The sequence below is a fragment of the Cupressus sempervirens genome, chromosome 10 (assembly GCF_028749045.1).
Source record: "Cupressus sempervirens isolate cs-2001-9-10 chromosome 10, ASM2874904v1, whole genome shotgun sequence".
Classification (NCBI taxonomy): domain Eukaryota; kingdom Viridiplantae; phylum Streptophyta; class Pinopsida; order Cupressales; family Cupressaceae; genus Cupressus; species Cupressus sempervirens.
In genome coordinates this window covers 444985873-445007754 of record NC_143127.1, presented here as the reverse complement: position 1 = coordinate 445007754, position 21882 = coordinate 444985873, and the positions used below count along the sequence as shown (strand labels likewise).

Genomic DNA, 21882 nt, shown 5'->3' with positions numbered 1-21882 from the left:
AGGAAGGGCCTAAAATTTTTGAAGCTAGAAAAGACAGAGAACCTTTGAGAGAGAAGCCCTCAAAGAGAAGCAGAAAAAAGGTACAGGATTGAAGGGTGTAGTTGACAATCAAGTCTAAGGGAAAGCGCCATATCTTTTCCTACGCAGTGGGGAATGTCATGTAGCAGCGTGAAAGAAGTATATTGTTCCAGTCACAGGTTGTCCTCAGTCCAACCTCAATACGGGTCTGCCTTTATCAATCCACTTCCTTGCAATTTGTTTTTATCTATCATTACTGTGTTATTCTAGTATAACTTCTGGAATACAACGAAGAGTATATTGTTTCCTATTGTCCGCATTAGAATGAATGATTAATGTTATTTCTATCAGATTTTCTTTCAGGGTGGATTTTCAATGTATTTACTGATGGTTAACATTTAGTCCCTAGTCTTAATTCCAAGTAGTGACACAGATTGTTTTCAGAACATTTATACATTGAAGAGAATTAAGATTGCATGACAAGTGTTTGTCAAAATACCCCAGTTCCAAGATCAAAACTCAGTGGTCAAATTTAGTAAAGCTCATTGTAGTGGTATCAAATTTAATAAACAACCATAGTGGAACAGCTAATCTACAGCAGTTTAATGCATGCCAACTGGTCTTGAAATCAGCTACGCTAATCAAAATAGGTGCAGTTTGCAAAAGAAACCCGACAAGTAAGAACATATGAAACAAGATTGGGTCCATCTCAGGCACATGAAAAGCTACATGATAGAGGAAGTGGGACGAGACTTCTAGCTTGATATTAAAACTGAAGTAAGGAGTTTGTACGATGATTATAAAAAATTCCCACTAAAGCTTCAAAAAGAATTTCCTTTCATTGATTATGTGCACCTTTAGCTAGAGTTGCAAAACAAGACAGATACGATAAGGAACAAATGCTATGATTTGGCTCGAGATCTCCTTGCAGAGGACGGTTTCAGAAATCTGCATAAGGAAGATATCAATCAAATTGATAATAGTACAAAAAAAGAAGAGCAACCTTCGCATGATAATATGCAAAATACTAATGATGGAAAAAGTGTACTAATGGGTAATTGGGAGACAGAAGTAACTTATGAAGTTGTTTACACTAGTCCTAATGAGCATATTGATGGCCCAAGTAGAAAAGTTGACCAAACCACCAATGTTGGCAACTACCCATCTTGTTTAGACATGTAAAATACCAGCATCTTATTTGGTGACATGGAAATTAACTTGGATAAATTTTATGGTGATACTAGGCTAGAAATTATGTCAAGTTTTGAGGAGGAGCAAATGGACCGCAATGTTGCCAGGATAGATGACATAGCACGCATTGAGTTAGAGGAAATATCTGAAAATATTATTCCCCTAGGTGATGAAAAATCAAAAAATTCTATGGAGAGTAGCCGACTTATATTCGAAAGAGATGGTTAAAAACCATTATCACTCCTTGACTTATTGGATATGCTTTTGGTCAAAGATGACAAGATTGTCCAAGTGTTGACAAGGATGGATGATTCTTCCAAATTGGTTGAGGATCTCATGCGGAAGATTGTGATAGAAGAGAGACATGGTAATGTATGTGGTGGCACAAGTTCTCTCTTACATACTTTGTTGAAACTTTGAAAATGATAAAATACGATTACTTGCAATTATTAATGGATAGAGATCTAGCCATAAAATTTGGAAAGGACAAGGAGAGTGAGGTAGATGAACTATACCTTCAATTGAGTTTAACACATTACTCCATCCACAAAACTGAAAATCAAACGAGTGGGGCAGCCACTTATGAAGAAGATAACTGTGGTTCAAAGGTACAAGAAATCATGCAAATCATTGAAGAAATTCATAAAGTGGGTAGATGTGAAGGCAAACAATGTAATTCAATCACGTGTTCCTCCTCTGAGACTTTCTATGATGAGAAAAATTCTATGGACCAGCAAGTTGATGAGTTTGAAAATTCTGATTTTTATGACAGCAGTTGTACATCTTCACATGAGCACATGGTTAGTGATAGAACAAGTGAGGATAATTTAGAGATTTCAATTAATGGTGAACCTTCCTTTTACAAAGACTTTGACATAAGCAAGGGTACTTATGGTGGAGTAGGAAGTTCAGATTTATCCTTAGCATGCTCTAAGGGATTCTTTAGCTTGCCCAAAGATATATCACCCAGTTTTTACGAGATGGCCACGTCCTACTTGTTGATTGGTGATTTTTCTTGTTGGTATATTCCAGCTATCAATGACTTGCATGTGGATGTTAGTAGCATATTCGTTGATTCTATTTGGCCTTCAGGGGTCAATGAGTTATTTGCAAATGAGTGGGGAGAACATACACTACCCTACGTTCCACATGAGGTGTCTTCATTTTTTATCTAGCAGCATATTGAAGACAGTGTGAGCATTCATGAAGTTGGCAATTCACCAACCACTCCTTCCTTTATCCAGGATCATGTTGATTGGGTGATCAAGAATCCAGGTGTTAACAGTATTTTACATTTGGTGGATTATGTTGTGTTGTTACATAGTCACAAGATTATGATCTGTGTGTTTCAGCCTTCTGACACATCAGAGTTCCAAAGATTAGGATTACTTTGTTTTCGCTAGGGTGATATAGTGGTGGAGTCAGATGGTTGGATCTATCATTGTCATCAATACAGTTATTGCAGGAGTGGTACAGATATTATAGGAGCTAGTCAGTGGTATCTCAAACAGCACACGAGTTCTCACTTGGGATCCAGGGGGAGCATCCCTTTGTATTGCCTTTTATTGGGGAGCTAGGAGGAGAGTTTGGTCGTTATCATCTTGGGATGGATATTGGTATATTGTTGAGCTACCATCATCACTTGACAGTAGAGACCCGTAGGGTCACTCATGGAGTGAGGCATTTATTTTGACTAAGCATATTGGTACACATGGCAGTAGGTGTCCCTTAATGTTGAGCCTTGGGATCTTGGCATTCAGTTATTTGGCATATCGATTCCTATTGTACTATTTCACCATTCCAAATTTGGGAAGATGCACGCCAGGTTACATCACCTAAGGAGTAGAATCTCATTCTCACAGCGAGTATGGGATCCTGGCATTTAGTTTCTGCAGGTATGAGCGGATTGCTTGAGGGCAAACAATCTTTGAGAAGGGAGGCTTTGTAATGTCCCCTTTTCTGAGACATTATAATTCTGTGTTGTCGGCTCACTACGCCTAGGTTTCAGGGGCAAAAAGGTTCTTTACAAGATTCAGTTTGAGGTTTGACCTAGACATTTCCAGTTTCAGACCCATCAGAGCAGTTTTGGCAGGTTGTTCGGATACTTACTATTTTTAGTAAGTAAACAGAGCTCAGTATTTTTGATATCCTAGTGTTGGTTTGGAAGCATCTCGTTGAGAGCTTTCCAACAAGCTATTGCACGTGCTTATCCGAGTTCGTTTGATCGGTTATTTTAATGCCTAATGATTATATGGTTTACTGACTAAGTGACTATTAAAGTTCATTTAACTTGTCACTTTATTTTTTTTAAAAGGTACTATGTTCACTTACGTGACTAAAGAACAAAAAAAGTGCTTTATCCCACATTGCTTAAAAGAGCGTGCATCACATTAGGAAAAGTGATAAAGGTACAAAAAGCTCCACATGGGAAGATATGAAGATTATAATATTAAAACAAGTATTAATCTAGGAGCTGGAAATAGTTACTAGTTATCTCTTCGAGGACGCAAACCCTTGAAGAAGCTCTGGAGGTTGGACGCAAACCTAGTCTTCTTACAAGTTTTATTTATATTGCCAATCTAGCTGTTATTTCTGTTTATAAAATTGGATTTTCTAGATTGTTGCATGTTATTGTATTGCTGATGGATAATATAATAACGTTATTTGGCAACTATTTGTGTTAATTGCTGGTTTAAATATGTACTTCTGAATATTGGAGGAAATAAACACACTTTTCTGAGTTTTCTCGTATGCATATCTGTTGGTTATAAATCGATTAACGTTCTGGAATTTATATAAAATATTGGTTTACTGTTCGGTTTTAAATTTGCTGGTTTAATAACAAGGGTTTTTGGTAAATATCCGGAAAGGGATATTACAAGTTGTGCATGTATGTGACTGTTCAGTAATCTTTGGGAAGTGTTTGCTAGTTGGAAGAGTTTTGAAGTGTTTATGATGCTGTTATGACCTTCACTCACCTTAAAGTAGAGATGCAACCACGTTTCCTACCATACTAGGCCTACAAGTTGGTATACTCCTTGCCTTTAGGAGACTTTTAGTGAGTGCTGAGTGTGGATGGAGCTTCCGAGAGTTATTGGGAAGTGATGTATGCAAGATTAGTTCGTTGAGGAGTTGACATTGTAGAATTGGACCTGTAACTGCTGGCAGCAGTCCTCTATCCGCTGAAGCACATCATATCATATCTTTCATAGCCCTGTCAATCATATCTGGACTCATTTACCTTTACAACAGATAGTTTGAAGAGTGTTGTTGGTCTTATATTTGACAGGCATCCAGTTTAGTCCTTCTGGAGGTTTGTTATTTTGAGTTTGGAGGCTTGTTGGGTAATGACACTCACTGTTCTGCCTGCCACAGTGTATGTGCTGTCTGTCGCAGACATGCAATATCTTTTGTAATCACTTGTCTAAAGTATTTCCTACTCGAGCATTGGCTTTGTTGTTTATTTTGGTGCTTTGGAAACATTGCGGTAATCTAACAGCAGGATGCTCTTTATCGATTTAATGACAAAAAATATAATTTTATTCTCATGTGTATATTGATGTTTCAGGTGGGCCAAAAAGAAAGAATTTGAGGGTGGCTTTAAATAAAAGAGTCCCATTGAATCAAGGGTGGAATTAATCACAAATGCAATGGCCTCCGTTCACTTCTTCCTTATCCTTGTAACTCAAAAGTAGAACTTCACTCTCTGATCACACCACTTCTCTACTTCACAAAAATATTTGACATTTAACCAACAATTTGAGCAAACTGATGTTTGAGGCAAATTATACCTCCTCTCAGATTAAATTCACAAAAATTGCAAGTCGTTGTGCTCTTAATCGAATCCAGGTCATTCTAACATTGCATAATGCCTTCCACATTGTATAGAAATCAAACAATCGGAAAAAAAAAATAGTAGGGTTTTAAAATAGGAAAAGAAAAAGAAAATTGAATTAAACCAAGCAAATACCTACCAAGTCACACTTCAGCTGTCAAAAAATCTTTTTCATCACCCAAAAGACACTTCATGCACTAGCAATTCAAATTTCTCAAGGCAAAAAATCAACCTTTAGGGGTTTTAGTTCTATTTTTCAGCAGCAGTTTTCTCTATGGAATTCATTGAGACTAAACAGGCTTTTATGTGCAAAATGCTGGATAGCTCACATTTTTATAACAAACTCAGCTTGCAAGTAATCATACATTTTTAAAACACTGGGTCTCCCACAAGGGGAGGTAGATTTAAGGTAACCTAATTAGATTAGGAATATTATTTGTTTGCAATTCATCACCCTACATATGCACAATGTTAGCCATGAGGACCAGAAACTGTCTTCTTTGAAACTAGCAATATTATTATTAGTCATGTTTAACCAAAGTTTAAGCTTAGTTACAAACATCATTAATTTTCAGTCAGTGTTGGTTGTTCAGCAATTTGAAATGGTTATCTCAACTGCCACATCAGTCGCCCTCTACTGTATCAATGACAAAGTGTAAATCTTAACCTGCAAAACAAGGCCTCCAAGTCAAAAAAATCCACGAAACAAAAACCCATGCAATTTGAACAGATTAAATGCATATATCATTCAGTTTTGGATTGATTTGTATTCTATGCTTGTGACATTTTATAATGTAAGCTGGTCAAGATGATCATTGAAAAAATTGACACCAAATATCTCAAGAAAGCATGAACACATTAAGTTCAAAAGGTTAGCTTTACCTTTAGAATACCCATTTCATTCCAACTATTAATTATCCCATCCATGTATGAGTAACTGACAAAGAAGCAAACAATGCCATCAGGCACAGTAGCTACCATCTCTAACAGAAGACGTCCGTAATTCCTCACAACACCGGGATCGCTACGCATATCAAATTTAGTACTCAAGGGCAAGTGATCACTGAATTCAAAAAGTAAGATTTTACATCAGAATTAATATCATCTCATATCTATTACAAAATCCTATAGAAAATAAATTGAAGATAAAAATAGTGTTATACATCAATGCAAAAAAAAATGTCTCTGAAGCAAATCATATCCCAATTTCCTAAGAGAAAGCATTGAATGACAATTTAGTTTCACAATAAAAATTCAAATACTTAACACTTCTGATTAAAAATTTTAATACTTAACACTTCTGATTAAAAATTTTGTCCAAGTTCCATGAAGAAAAGCCTAAGTTGCCGAATCGGAAATGGGAACCAGTACAGGTATGGCCCATGGGTACGAAATGCTGGTACATCAGATTTTATTTGAGGTGTTGAGTACGTTTTTTATTCGTTCAACTTCATACATATACGCACACATACAGATACATATGCATATACATATACAGGTATATGTACACACACACACACACACACACCAAGCTTTCCTTCATTAATATTGTGTAAAAGATATGAACTATCATGATACATCCAAATATATCAACCATATGATAGGATGTAATGTCCCCTTCTCCACACTAGACCTAATGGCACCTTGTTGGTCTATCTTTCCATCCAGATAGGCTAACGGCATTTGTTTTGAGGATGCCAGCCAGTCACAGGGATCTATTTGGTTTTGTTGGGGGAGATATTTAAGTGGGAACTCCTAAGGCTAAGTCACTTTATTTTATAAAGTCGATTTATAAAGTACTTTATCATTTAAAGTCACTTTATGACAGAAATGACTTAGGTGACTAAAAGACAAAAGAGGCTTTTATCCCACATTGCTTAGATATTCGCATCTTCCCTCGCTTCAAGGTTATAAAAGCAAGCATCTGCTTTGGGATTATCACCATGAAATATGTTATTTTCTCAAATCCTAAAAGTCGCTTAAATGTGACTGGTTACTAAGGAGGAATTCCTTAAGGAAAATAGTGAGGGCCGCACGCAAACCCAGTATCTCACCCTTTTATACACAGAACTGAAGTTGGAAGTAGCACAGTGGGAGCTATCTGAAAACTGGAACTCAAACAGCTGGTAGCAGGAACAGACATCTGAAAGGCAGTTCAGGATAATACTGATGTACAGATCTCAAGCAGGAAGACAAACAAGTCGGCAGACAGGATAGACAGTTCCAGCCCGAGACTGCAGACGTAATTCCTTGCATTAAGTATATTTTGCATCAGTACTGGTTAATCACAGCCGTGGTCCCTCCTAGTCCGGAATAGGCAGTGGAGTTAATACAGGTGTTGGGAGCAACAGGTCGGCCCTATGCATGAAGCACACGGCAGATGCCGCACCGAAGTTTCTACAGACCCGTCAACCAGAGATCAGTAACACAGGTATAGTGTCAGACATAATCACCATTCCGCAAGCAGCATCCATCCAGCATATGCGTACACAGCAGCGAGTTCTGAAGATTACATGAGTGAGTGTAACTACAGCTGGGCTGAGCAGACTACAGGCAACGTATGGCATAGAAGAATAGGTGTCTAGATGTTGGATGTTGAGCAAGCACACACAATACAGCCAGACCTCCACTGCAGCATCCTCCATTGCTAAAATGGGTCTGTACTACATTTACCTAAACCGCATACCAGTTGCTGTTATGTTTATGTTAATCTTTACATGAATTTGGAGTTCTGTCAATGGTGCCTTGTATAACAGATCTTGGTTTAGTGTTACTGTTATAAATCGATATTACAAATTGATGTTCTCGTGCCAATATTAATGTACGTTCCTGAAATCACTATTTCATTGTTAACATAGCTATTCCATGACATTCATGCTGATAATTAGTGAAGTGATATCACAGTAGTACCTTTGCTTAAGATCCTTAATTGCATATCAACTGTTTGACAAAATTCCGCTAGTCCAAGTTTAAATTATCTGATCAAACCAAGCAGGGATTCTTACATAGAACATAGCCCCAATCTTGTAAGTGTGAATCTACCTCTTGGCTCACCATTTGGTTTAACTGTTGCCTAAAGAATTCGAATGGAGGAAATTGATCAGTCCCAAGTATTCTGATCCATGGCAAAGACACCCAATATCATAGAGATGGTCTGTGTTTTCTAACAGACCGAGTTTGATTGTTAGTGGTTTGAAGGCCAGCTACATTATTGGATTCCCCCTGGAATGAACTCATCCGCTCATAGTACTTTATGCTTTCCTATCCTGGACAGTTGGGTATCATCTATGTTCATTTAGTACAGTGTTATATGAGCTAGCCAAACAAACATCAGTTCAGATTTAATATGAGTTTAAGGATTATCAGAGAATTCTATTCAATACACTGAGTACTTTCACTCTGAAAAGTTCTTTCAGAATATACCTGAGAGTAGGCTGAGACAATATTTTTTCAGCTGGAAAAAAAAGAAAATATCCAGAAAGCCTGATCAGGGATATTACAAAGGATGATGTAAGGTTCATAAATATGCAAGCACTGTTTTGTGCTTGCATATTTAGATGGTGTATTTGACAGCACAAAAATAGTGCTTGCATTTTATAAACCTTGGCCAAGGTGGCACAATGCAAAAAGCATGTGACCATCCATCACATAAACCAGGAATGCATGTCTAGTCGGGAAGGTCATACTTAGAATGGGTGAAGCCTAGAGAATGTGACTGACTAAGATTGACTAAAAACAGAGACTTGGATGGCAATCGGACCTAGCCCAGTTTTTGCACCTCTCGTGCAGGTTCCGGCTACATCCAAAAAGAAGTTGTGCAGGAAACCAATTGTCCATGGATGAGAGGAAAAGCACCTGATGATGCTTTCCCTCTCTCAGGAAGACATTAATGATACAGAACTTTGAGAATGGATCAAAGCACAATTATCCTCTTCCCTCTCAAAGTTCTTGTATCGCATGAATGAAAGTACTTATTTCCAATATACAGTCATTTTCCATTTCATAAGGAGCACTTTTAAACTATTAGTTATTTATGTTCATGTGAAGGCTGTTATTTACTCATGGTTTTCTTTTTGTGCACTTTATGGTACCTAATTCACTTGTAGAAGATATTTCACATTCATATGAAAAGACACAATTTATTTTGAAGAGATAGATAGGTGAAATTTTTAATTTAATGGAAATTGTTGGAAAATGTTTAGAATTTTCTCTTGTTAAATTTAGCATGTTACAGAACATATTAATGAGAAAAGAAAATGATAAAATTTGTTTCAACAATATAATTGGTTATGGAGCTTTGGGATTTATATCCTAAATGCAAGGCTGTTCTGTTTACTGCTTTCCAAAATGCTTTTATTAGTACCCTTTATTTTCGTGGAACCACCAGATAACACATATGATCATGATGTAAAGGGCAGCATATCATGAAAAGTGCAGAACAATATGATTTTAGCCTGAATCATATCTTACATTTTAGAAGCAAACATTTTAAGGGCCACCAATTAGGAAAAATCAAAATACAAATTATATTTCTCTCAGATGCAGTTACATTGAAACATGAGGAAATAACACACAATGTATCAGTTATTGCAAAAAGATGAATAGTTTTGTTACAAACCTGCCACGTGTAAGAACCATTGGGCATAAGCAATCTCTTGTCAAAGACATTGTAAAGGCCTGAGAAATAACTGGATTGAAATTGAGAAGACGAGGGTAGAGATCAATAGGACTGAGAGTCCCCGATGTTATTATCACAGATTGAAACCGTTGAAACACTGGTTTTATTGCAAGTGAAGCATCAAGGCAACTAAGCTGCATTACCAAAAGAACATCAAAGACAATGCTTCAACCATATAAGATTATACTGAATTCAAATTCACCCAAAAAAACAAGTATGGATTTATAGTGATGGCAATAGAATATAATCTATATTCAGTATGTCAAGTTTGTGTAAGAATACCTGCAAAATAGGATCAGGAACTTCTGGCATTCGCTCATCAAAAGGTTCAATAATAATAGAAAACCCACGACTATATGTCCCTACTAATGTGGCAAAGTCACACACAGTTTGAATTGGCAGAAATTCATCTGTGTCAGTTACTTCCAGGGTTACCATAAGAGAATGTAAACGATCATAGCAGAATTTCAACATTTTTTGGTCTATGCCAGCTTGTGTCGTAACATTAGCAACAAATTGAGGTGTTCCTTCAGTTTCTACATCCTCAGTTCTTAGCCGGATCTTTAGGTATTGAACTAGCCTTTTCAAAACTGATAAAAAATGTTCGGCCCGTCTGATATTCCCTGGCACAGCTTCCCTTACAATATCATCTGGCAGAATAGGATTTGAAATCCATGTGTCTGAGACTGCACAGCAAATAAGTTCAACAAATTAATACAAAATAATGCCAGAAAGCAAAAATGTACTCCTAGAGGTCTATTTTAATAAGGAGAGAAACGTCATATTTGTAGCACAAAGTAAGAAATGTCCAATGATCCAGCCTATTTACACTAAGAACACTTCTAAATGTCAAAGTTTACACTCAAATTCAATATACTTTTTTCTCACTTGGAGCAAGATTTATATAATTTTGAAAACACCAAGAAGGATTTTGAATATGTAATCACAAAAAGATATAAGCATAGATAAACCCGAAATGGGCATTCCCATTTGTGTGAATGGTTCAAATATCCAAGTTAGACATCAGTCCATTATCAGGCCATTACGAAAGCAATTCTCCAACAAGATCTCCTACATCATAATTTTATCCCATTAATTCAGTAAAAAATATCTTTTACAGTCCAAGAATCATTAGAATGTCAAAGTAGTTTTGAGATTTAAAGTTCATATATCTCAAGTTATTATTTAGAGTAAATGTTGTACGTACTAGGCAAATCATCTCTTTGTGCTAATCCTTCCACAAGCCTGTTATATTCTCTCCGCAATCTATCTGCATCTGAGGCCTTGAACCTTCCTAATCAATTACAGCAAGTAAGATGAAGCATACAAAAGAAGAAATGTCTTAAAAAGGCTAAACTTCTTAACATATATGACAGCAGGCAATAATATAGCATCAGTGATATGCCATGTAACAATAACATTAAACATGATAGAGAGCAGAAATGAGAAAACCTATCTATGCTCCTTTCTGCAATTCTATAACAAGCGCAAATCACCACAAGGTACTTTTTGCTACTTTCCAAGCCCTCAAATTCTGTTATGACAACCTATTTCCTTTCCCAGTTGAAGATACTAAATAAATTTCTAACATCAACTTTAAGTCCGTCTAAAACAAATGCTTATCTTTTTCTGTCCAATTGACATTACTCTGCTGGGTAAACTAAAGGAAGACAAACGGGAACATCAGATTGTTTATTTAAAAACGGCTTTTTCTTGTATTTAAAAAATGAACTTCTACTAGAGGCTAAGTCAAAGGTTGAAGCCCTTTTCTATTTGGTCTGGCCAATTAACCATCCTTGATTTGAGTGGCCTTAAAAACTTAAGGGAGAAAAAAAGAAATGAAATGCTTTTCCTGGATTTAAAATTTAACATTGAATAAAAATAACTTAAAACATAATAAGGCCCTGTAAATTGAGAAACTTGTAGAGAAACGACATACCTATCAACAATCTCGGCCATCTTATTAACATTCCTTGTAGCTCCAGTGAGAGTTTGCTCCCTGATATTCACGCTGAGTGCCTCAATACAAACATTATCAATATTGTGTGCCTCATCAAACACCACAATACACTCTTTCTGCATTTCCCTTGAAATAATCCCAGATACCTTAGGATCAAGCAGATATTGATAATTATAAACAACAATATTTGCAAACTGGATCATATGGCGAGCCAAAAAATACGGGCACCAGCCTTTCGCTCTACCAAAGTTTCTTAGGTCATGAAGTGTGTAAACCCCAGGGGGCAAAATTGCTTCAGTCCCTTGCTTGTCATAATTTTCATAAAATTGACACGTTTCAATATTAGGGTTTTCTACCGCTAGAGCTCTAACCCAAGAAGCTGTAAGTTTTCTGCAACCTGAAGCACAAAATATTAAAATTTAGAAACCTTCCCTGATCTTCTTCGGCCCTGGAATCTCAATCCCTTATGTTGAATTATAATCCAAACATGTTCCTTCAAAATCTTACATCTTTTGCATTAACACTTAACATTTTTTTAGATACTAGAATTATTAAAACTAGGACAAAAGTTTCTACCCAGTTAATCCATAAGAGTTTTGTCAAATATGTACCTCTGCAAACTGCAAAACCTGAAAAGGAATATTACGGGCATTTCCTCATTTTCAAATGTCCAATAAATACACTATCTTTTAAGATCTGTTTGTTTCCCATGAAAAGCTTCTAACATATAAAATATCCTTGCCCAGTCCCTACTGAAGAAACTCTGTAGAAACTTTTGTCCTTACTCGTTGACAGAATCTTGTAAGTAATAGAGGAAAGAGCATTTGATAAATTACGTTGCTACAGATATTTAGTATCTGTGATTTATTATTGTGTTGAATTTTAGGCGAATGTTAACTATCGAATTCGAAGAATCAATCAAAATAAGTGTTCTAGTGGTTGCCTTAAAAAACAGAAATTTTGGTAGTTGAACCATCTCCGACTCACCCGCGTCAACGCTTTCCCTGGAACTCGCGCTCTGGACCATTTCATTAATGCAGAGGTTTTTCCTGGAACTGAGGCCGAGGGCCAGAGTTTTGGCTGCGCTTCCAATTTCTTTTTGCTGGTAATCATTCAATAAGCGTAGTTCCGCAAGAACTTTCTCCATTTCGTGGACTGTGCGTGTACAGTAAATGAGTTTCCCAACAGAGGGGTCGGATAACTGATAGCTGGTGATAAGAGAGAGGAGTGTTATAGTTTTGCCTGTACCAGTCGGCATTTCCAAGAGGCAGTGGCCTTTCGCGTCCAGCGCTCGTTTCAGTTCCACCATGTACTGGTGTTGCTCTGGGTATATGTGCTCGTAAGGGAAGTAGACAGTAAGATTTTCGATTTTGAACTTCATTGCGGAGGTCTTCGGCTTCAATTTTCCAATTTGCAGCGCCTGCAGGTTGCGAAAGCTCCCTCGCCAGCCGGTAGGCTATTTTATGTGAGAAACAGGCAGTACCCGCGTGTAATGTGAGGGCAGGTCTTGCGCCGTAAAGGCTATACGGAAGCCAAGATGTATCTCATTGGACAATTTGTTTATACATAAAATAACTAGCACTTGCACCAGGAGGACAAGGGGTACACGGATAGTGACAAAATCTGGATGCTTATATAAGATAGTTTCACATATAAAATATGGAAGGATTATTTTTGTTATAATATTAAAGGAAATTTAAAAGAATAAACATATTTGAAAAATAATAATAAATAGTGGGTCGCATACATACTTTGTTCTTAAATTCATTTGCCATTTTTATTTATACCACTAGTTTGTCATAGAAAAGAATTTCTCTATCTCTTCTTCGTCGAAAATTGTGACCTTTCATGCAAGAATATAGACGTGGTATGCATGTTATTAATAATATTATTTGTGTGTTATTTTTTTTACTTTTAAGGATATATGGAATGCCACATAAAAATAATTATTGAAATTAAGGCCATTTAGTATCCACGACATAAAGGTGAAGAATAAAGTAAGGGATTCTAGTTAGTTAATCATATTTTAAATCTCACCACAATATTTTCTCTAGTATGCTCGAGTTCCCCACAAAGAAGATCCAAAATGCATCTATTCTCCAGCCAATTGAATTTTGGGAAATTGTTGTATGTGGATGTGAAGGTTTTCATGGTGGTTGGGATACGATCATTTAGATTTTTCTTAACAAACACATAGAAATCATCAAAGAAACCTTAAAAATTAAAAATTAGCATGACACCCCTTCTCACTCACCATAATTTGACACATCTCCAATAAATGAATATAACATTGAGGGTCTTCAAGACATGGCTTTTCCCAAAGTCTTCTCGAACAGTTTTGCATTACACTTGCAACCTTGATGTAAACAAGTTGAGATATATGAATATGTTTTGTACTTGATGAGATTTCATGATAATAGATTGGGAAGTTGTTCAAGGTTCAAATATTTTGATTTGAATCTTATTCTAGGACATCATAACCAAGGACTTGCTTCTATTTCCTATGTAGAAAAGTATAGAGGTTACATGCCCACACCCCTTGATAATCTTCACCTCCACTAACAACGATTTACCTACAAATGATTAGATGAAGATACTTGGAGTAAGCAATTTATTTTCCAAATCTCATCTATTGCCCAAATTTTTGTTCGCCTTATCGTTTGCAGCAAACATAGCTTTTACAAAAAATGGGTTAGAGAATGATTATGAAATCAAGATGAACCATGTGAGCATTTGGATTCAAGCAAGTAGTTAGAGAAACAAAAAATGGTGTTGAAGGTGAAGTCAAAATTCTACTTTGAAGATGAATTGTCAATCTACGTCAAGATTGTATTTTAAAATTATATGCATAAGAAAAAAACTACATTTTCAGTAAGATACTAAAATTAAATTAATATATTTTTATTTTCATATAAAATGTTACACTCTTTTAACATATTAACTTATATAATAGATGTATTCTAAAAGGATTAATCATTCAACATCCTACACATCAAACCTTATTTTGAGATCTTGTCATTAAATGTCCAAATCTAACAACATAACTCAAAACCTTAAAGACACTACAATTGTTGTTCTTTTGTTGGCGTGATTTCTTCACTCAAATCATATTTTATTTAATATGTTCTTTTGAATCTTGATGTCCAAGGCAATGGAGGAGATCCAGTAGCAGGAGACTTCTCTCTAGCATCCACCTACATTTCACAATTTTGTTACCATAGCCTAGCTCTATAGGGATGTTTTCCTCTCACCAAGAGAGATCATAATATTAATACCCAAGCTCTATGCAAGCAAAGATTTCACTACAATAAACTTGTCAAGGCAACAAAACATTTTCTGAAATTAACATTTTGCTATCAAATATCTTCAACCCAGGACAATGTGCTTGAGCAATGATTGTGGAAAACAAGACATTTAAACCAATATTCTTATTAGTATAAACAAAAATTATGTGCATAATAATTAAACCCATTAAAATCTAGGTACATTAAGACGTAGTGGTAATAATGTTTAAGTAGGAATATATGTAAAGAGATCTTCCTATAAAATAAACAAATATTCATGCTGGAATTTAATGAAATTATATACATGTTTGCATAGGTTCAAACTTGAAATGTGCTAGGGATGATACTTTTCTTTTTTGTGGGGAAAGTGGATGAAATATTGGAATTTTGTATGGTTGTTGTACAATATTTAATGAATGAAATGTTAAAATTCTATTCTATGTGGTTGTCATGCAATCAGATGAGGAAATACTATGTGGTTGTGCAATCAGATGAAGTCACAAAATTGATGCTTTTCTTTTTTTTAGTGAAAGTGAATGAAATATCATATTTATGTGTGGTTGTCGTGCAACATACCAAATCATAAAATACTTACTTCATTTGTTTAAAAATATATATATTTTTATTTTATATGAGAAATGAAAGTCAAATATTTTACTCATTACTTTCTATACAGTCATCCACTTTTTATTCAATTACATCATATTCATAGATTAAACGGTTGTCCATCCATCAAACTAAAATTGAACCATTTAATGATTTGTTTTCCTTTCCTATGACTCACCCTCCCTCTCTTTTTGGAGTTAAAATTCTCACTGAACAATGAATTTAAAGATATTTATATTGATAAAATAGAAATTGCATCCCATGAACATTTTCCTTCATTCTCAATCCACTTTAATCAATCTATCTATCCTTAGAGCAATGGCTAACGTAGAAGTGACATGATCTAGGATGAGAACCGAGAAGAAACCCGATTCATACCAATTTCTAGCTGCACTGTTTGATTATCTGTGCAAGAATCAAAAAATATTGGGAGATATTTGGAGATACTTGGATGTTCTAAGGTTCCCTTAGTCTTCAAAACCTCATCACTACATTGCACATACCCTCAACCATAGGCAAGTCAAAACACAAAGTAAATACCATCCAAATTTATAAGTTTTAAAGTATTTCAACAATAATGCACTTACCTGATGTAAAAGAAGTTACTTAAATTTCATAAAAAATAACATCAAGATGTGGTCAAGCCAATGATGCAAGCCATGACCATGCAAAAAAACTATAGTTGAAAACCAGGTAGGACATTCTGATATTTTTCATCACCACAATCCTGTCACCAAATTGGGGAGAAGTGCCCATCTTGTTATATCTTGAGGATTTTTTAAGCATGCAGAAGAATTGGATGTGTTTAATCAAATAATACTGTAATGATTGATATTTAATCCATGGTACATTGTCTCTGCTCAAAAGAAATACCACCAAGAAATTTAGCTTCATAGATAGGGATGCTATGGTCTAAAATATTAACTGTTACCATATAAATTGACAACTGGAAATTCAAAATTATACAAGATCCAAACATGATAAGAAAATGAAGCGTATTTGTTTTATTTAAATGCAGAGAATCGGTAAGATACATCAAATTGTAGAAACATTTCAAAAGTTCAATATATTTTTGGATTATACAAAACATTCTTATTCCTTTCGATATATGGAAGAAGCTCAAAAATGGCTCCAGCAGCTTCCAAGGAAATGTTGTTGGTAGTACAAAATTCCAAATTTTCTAGCATTTTATGAGATTTCAGGAGTGGTGCAAAATATTTGATGCCCTTCTCTCCCAATTCCCCCAAATTAAGAGTCAAGGATCTCAGCATGCACCCTTCTAAAACAAAGGAAAATACTAACATAACCTGAAGTACCTCATTCTCAGATCTTTTGTACACAAGTCTTGTAAGACACACATCTTTTAAAGTTGTGTGAACATTTAATAGGGCTCTTTTTACAACAAGGGTTGCCTCCACTCCAAAGTTGTGGTTGCATAACCATATCCTAGTGCAAAAGTTTTTGAGCTCTTCCATTAATGGCCTCTAGAGCTCTATGGCTAAAGCTTCGTCAACAAATCCTCCCAATTCACCTTCCCCTCTTGATATGTCAAATTTAGTTTCCCTTTGGATAGTGCTCATGAGATTTATCTCAAGAAAAATGCTCTGTTTTTGTGATCTGTATCTAAACAACTCAAACACGGGTTTTGAAGATTAATACCTTGAATGCAATCATACTAGATTTAATCAATACAGATCTTCGAACAATAATCCACTCCACTCCATTCCATAGCCATCACTCCATCCACTCTCTTTCATCAATTGCATGAAAAAAGATCAAGGTAAAAGTTTCATATTTTTCCCTAAAGATTCCATCTTTCGGATTGAGATGAACATGAAAGAGAGTGTGGAGCACACTAATGCTCTCTTTCATGTTCATCTCGATGATGGATCATAGTGTGATCCAAAATGTTGATGTGTATGTTTTATTTCATATTCATCTTGATGATGGATCATTGAGTGTGATCCATAGTGTTGATGCAAAAACTCTTACGCAATCAAATCAAGAAACAAGTAGTTGCAAACCTACAAATACTAGGACTACATTTGATTGATCTGGACAAAGAATATCTCAGAAACTCTATTGAGCAAATGAGGATTGTTGAGAAAATATAACAAATAAATTGCATGATAGTTTCCTTACCGAGGATTGTAGTAATCCCACATCACAAGCCATACTCATATTTGCATTGAATAACCCAAAATTACATTCTGAGGTCAGTCCACCCTTCAGATCCTCACTGAAAAGAGCCAAGATAAATGTAATGGTTTTATTAGGCTTCAGCAGGGTCCCTACCATGGAGGTTACCTCTCTTCACACCCACCTTCACTCCCATGAAAAATGCCTCCCATGCACCACAAATAGATGGTTGCAGGGACTCATATTTTTGAGATCCACCCCTCATTATCTGCGAATATATATAGCATAGATTACATGTAGTCAAGCCATTTTCTTATGTAGCACATTTCAAGATTAGGCATTTATCTTTGAGGATTTGAAATGGGTGAACTCTGTCACTTTCCATATACGCATGGTCCTCATCACTACTTCCCCTGTAAAAAGGATAATATATTCATAGATACTTATTTTTCATCTTCTTCCAGAGGAAAATAGCTAATTTTAAGAGTGTCTGTGTAGTCTTTCCTTGATAATATCTAATGTAACTTTTAATAAGCTTTGTTAGTGCCCAACACATGTCCGCCCATCACTTGAAACAAAAGAGGTAAACCTCCATAGGCTTCAACAAAGTTGTCTACCAAATTTTGAAATCTACTTTTGCAATATTTTTCATGAAACGCATGACAACAAAACAAAGGAAAGTGCAGGTAGTGCACGTAATGTTTACTCCATTTAAGCAGAGGACATATATAAAGGGTAGAGGAAATTGGAAATCCACTTAGCTAGCCACAAATTAATTCATTGGAAATTTCTGCCCAAAAATAATCTAAGTGCAGATTTCATGAATCGTATAGTTGAGATTTCAGAAATCATGCAAAGATTCATTGAGATATTAATAAGATTGCAAAAATCTCAAAAAACAAATTTGTGGAGATTGCAAAAGATTTTCATTTATTGTTGATTGAGCAGTTTTGAACAAAGATTAAAACAATTGATGGTATGAACAGATAGGTTTTGTGTGAAGTCTCCACCTACAATAGTCTATCAGCTAAAAATCACAATCTATTATTTGTAGTAAATTGAAATGATCAATAATAAATTGAAATGTACTCACGATTTGATCAGATGTTAATAAGTAGGAGATATTTTTCTCTGTTACTGAAATTGTGATATTGTTATCAGGACTCAATTGTGTAGTTCTTTTGAGTTAAGCTTATTGACTCATGTTTCATGAGCAGCGGTTCACACTAACCCATCACTAATGAGAATGAATGAGAATGAATGGAACACTAGCACTTATTAGATCTAGGTGACACACACAAAGGTGAAGCATTGGGACTTCTCAAGAGGTCATGCATCCTGTGCTACTCTAGCTCGAATGCACTTAACTACGAAGTTTCCTCAATGATAATAGATGTATTTTGACTTTGGGTAAATATTGTTGTTTTAAGTTTGAGAGGAGATTTTTTTGTACTTATGAATTATCTAGCAATGTAGTGAGTTGCTTTATATAAAAACATTTATTTGCCTTATCCACATTTGAATTTTTTTTAGCGTGGAAGATTTATAAAGCTAATAGAACTAAATCTAACATAGATCATTATTTTGTAGATTTTATAAGGAAAATTTTATTAGCCTCTTTTTAGCAGGAAAGATTTGTGAAGATGAGAGAATTAAATCTAATATAGATAAATATTATGTAGATTTCATTATGATAAATTTAACTTTAAATTGAATTAAATATTTATTATTATAAATTAATAACATAATATAATTAAATTATATATATGAATAATATAATATTGTGTAAGTTTTTAACATAGTAAATATACATTCAATTGAGGATGATCTTGTAGTGTAATGGTAAAGGTTAACATTCTAAGTTGTGTTGATATGGTGATGAGCAATTGAATCTCGCTCGTGTATGCAAGAACAAAGAGGCAGATATACATTCTCATACAATGTGGAGTTTAATAGATGGCTTTGATGAGGATGAATTGGAGTTTGGATCATGCATGTGCAATTATACCTAAATCAATTAGCTTTTCATCAAGTTTAGTCAAGGATCTTATTGAAACCAATAAATCAAAACATTTATCAACACTAAGGGCATGTTAGTTCTCTTTGATCAAGTTGGAACTATCATGCATTTGACTTCATCACAACATATCAAGTTCATTATATCTATTTCTAAGTTCAATCAATCTAATAGATGATCAATTTCATCACACCGAATCAAATTGGTTACTATGTTTATCAAACATCATTGCTTTTGATATCTTCTGACATTGATCAATTTTATTGCTTTGAATCAAACTGGATATTTTGGTTAGCTCTTATTGACCTTTGTCTCATCAATTTCAGAGTCAGTATGGTTGGTTCTCATTCCATCAAGTTTGGAATCAGTGGCTTAAAAACTTTTTAAACTAATTTGGTAAGTTCTCATCAGCCCAAGTTGGCATGATTGGTTCTCATTCCATAAAGTTTAGAACCAATGGCTTAAAACTTTCAATCGATTGAATTTAATGTGATCAAGATTGGAATTCTCAATATGCAAATTGGGAATAGTTTCATCGCTTTTTATCAAATTATTTTGTAAGTTAACATCGTCATTTCTTTGAAACATCAATTCAAAGAGGGGAAAATGAAATCACCCTAAATTGGGCTAGTGAAGTAGAAGCCCTATTTGCTCTAATTAGGAACTACCTCTCAATTATGCTAGTATGATTATCCAATCATCAATATAATTCATCAAAAACAATGAAATCCCTAATCAAACAATTAATCATCATTAATTGATCATAAACACTCATCAATTATTGTGATTTATTTAATTAAATCAAAATACATTAAATACACTTCACTAAAGTAATTAATTAAAAAGAATTAATAAATCCCCTAAAATGTAACTCATCACAAAGGAGACAAGGTGGTTATGAATGAACTGATGAGAGTTGACACGCATGGATCACTCAAGGATGAATCCTAATCACTCCAAAACCTTGAATTTATAACACTCATTTCCTCTACAATTCTATGAAAGGAATGAATTTGAAGCTCAAATGGCTCATTCATTTGCATCATAGTGTTATGTTGTAGAATTCATATAGCTTAATTGTTCAATTGTGTCTAGTTAATTAGCACACACTTTGTTTCATAAAGGAAACTAATAATTTAGTTTTAATTATTTCATGTTAGATGCATTAGAATTGCATTGTTTATTGAAATAAATCTCTCATTCTAAGCTTGGAATGTCACTGATCAGGATCTAAATTGAAGGACAATTTAGATATTTTGGTCATAATCTTCTTAGATAGAGATCAATATGATGCTTTTGTTAGCTTCATCTTGCTCATCTTTGCTTGATGAGATGTACATATGAACTAAAAAGCTAATATGTTATTGTTGTGTTATTTGTAGTATACTAATTTACACATGCATATATGGTGCCCATCTTAGAGCCTAGCCCTTTTTCTTTATTTTTTAGTTTGATTTCATATGTAACTATCAATTTTTAGGTGCAAAGACATTTCTATAGATTCTAGGTCATTTTTGGAGATTGCCAAAAATCTTAAGTCATTTTTGTGAATCTTGAGTTGCTTCTAGTAATCATGGCTCATTTGTAGGAGGAAAGGTTGTCTTTGGGAAAGATGGTTTTTGGAAAAAGTTGTCTTTAGGATCTTGTCCCACCTTTAGGGTCCTATCTTGCATTTAGGTGATTATTTTCTCATTTTTGAGAACCCATAATCTTCATTAGTCATTTTTGGTTGCTTAATTGACATATTTTGAGTTTTGGCTAGCCTAATGGTTGTTCAGACATGTTTTGAATGAATTTCACAACCTAACTTGTGTTTGTAAAATAATTGACAAAGATTTCTTATCAAATATACTTTTAAAACAACATGACTAATAATGTTTGGCTTGCAAGTTGCCTTTGAAGAGAATTTTAAATATTTTTCTTGCTTAATGCTCTAGTTGTAATCTAGTAATTAGCATTGTTATAACTGAATGTCTTGATTTGTAGGGGAGTATGCTCTTCTCTCTTGGAATTTATCTTGAGTGAATAAGAAACCTAGACCAAGCTATGATAGAGAAGTTCCTAGAGGCAATAAGAGCATCATTGTGAGAGATCTTGTTAGAAGTGAGGGAATTATGCTCTTCTCTCTTTGAGAGAATCTAAACATATAAGCTT

The 21882-nt window shown here is 34.8% G+C and overlaps 1 protein-coding gene across 6 annotated transcripts in view; it reads right to left on the bottom strand.

Moving 5' to 3' along the window:
- Positions 1–13235, bottom strand: part of UVH6 (RAD3-like DNA-binding helicase protein) — a 100629-nt gene extending 87394 nt beyond the window's left edge. For all 6 annotated transcript variants that reach the window (XM_089807394.1, XM_089807396.1, XM_089807395.1 and 3 more), the window contains exons 1-6: positions 12670–13235; positions 11662–12079; positions 10930–11012; positions 10005–10408; positions 9663–9856; positions 5927–6107 (exon numbers count right to left, since the gene is read on the bottom strand). In XM_089807394.1, the coding sequence (XP_089663520.1) occupies positions 5927–6107; positions 9663–9856; positions 10005–10408; positions 10930–11012; positions 11662–12079; positions 12670–13063 (1674 nt within the window). In that variant the 5' untranslated portion in view covers positions 13064–13235. The remainder of the gene's footprint in view (positions 1–5926; positions 6108–9662; positions 9857–10004; positions 10409–10929; positions 11013–11661; positions 12080–12669) is intronic.
- Positions 13236–21882: the final 8647 nt, after the last annotated feature.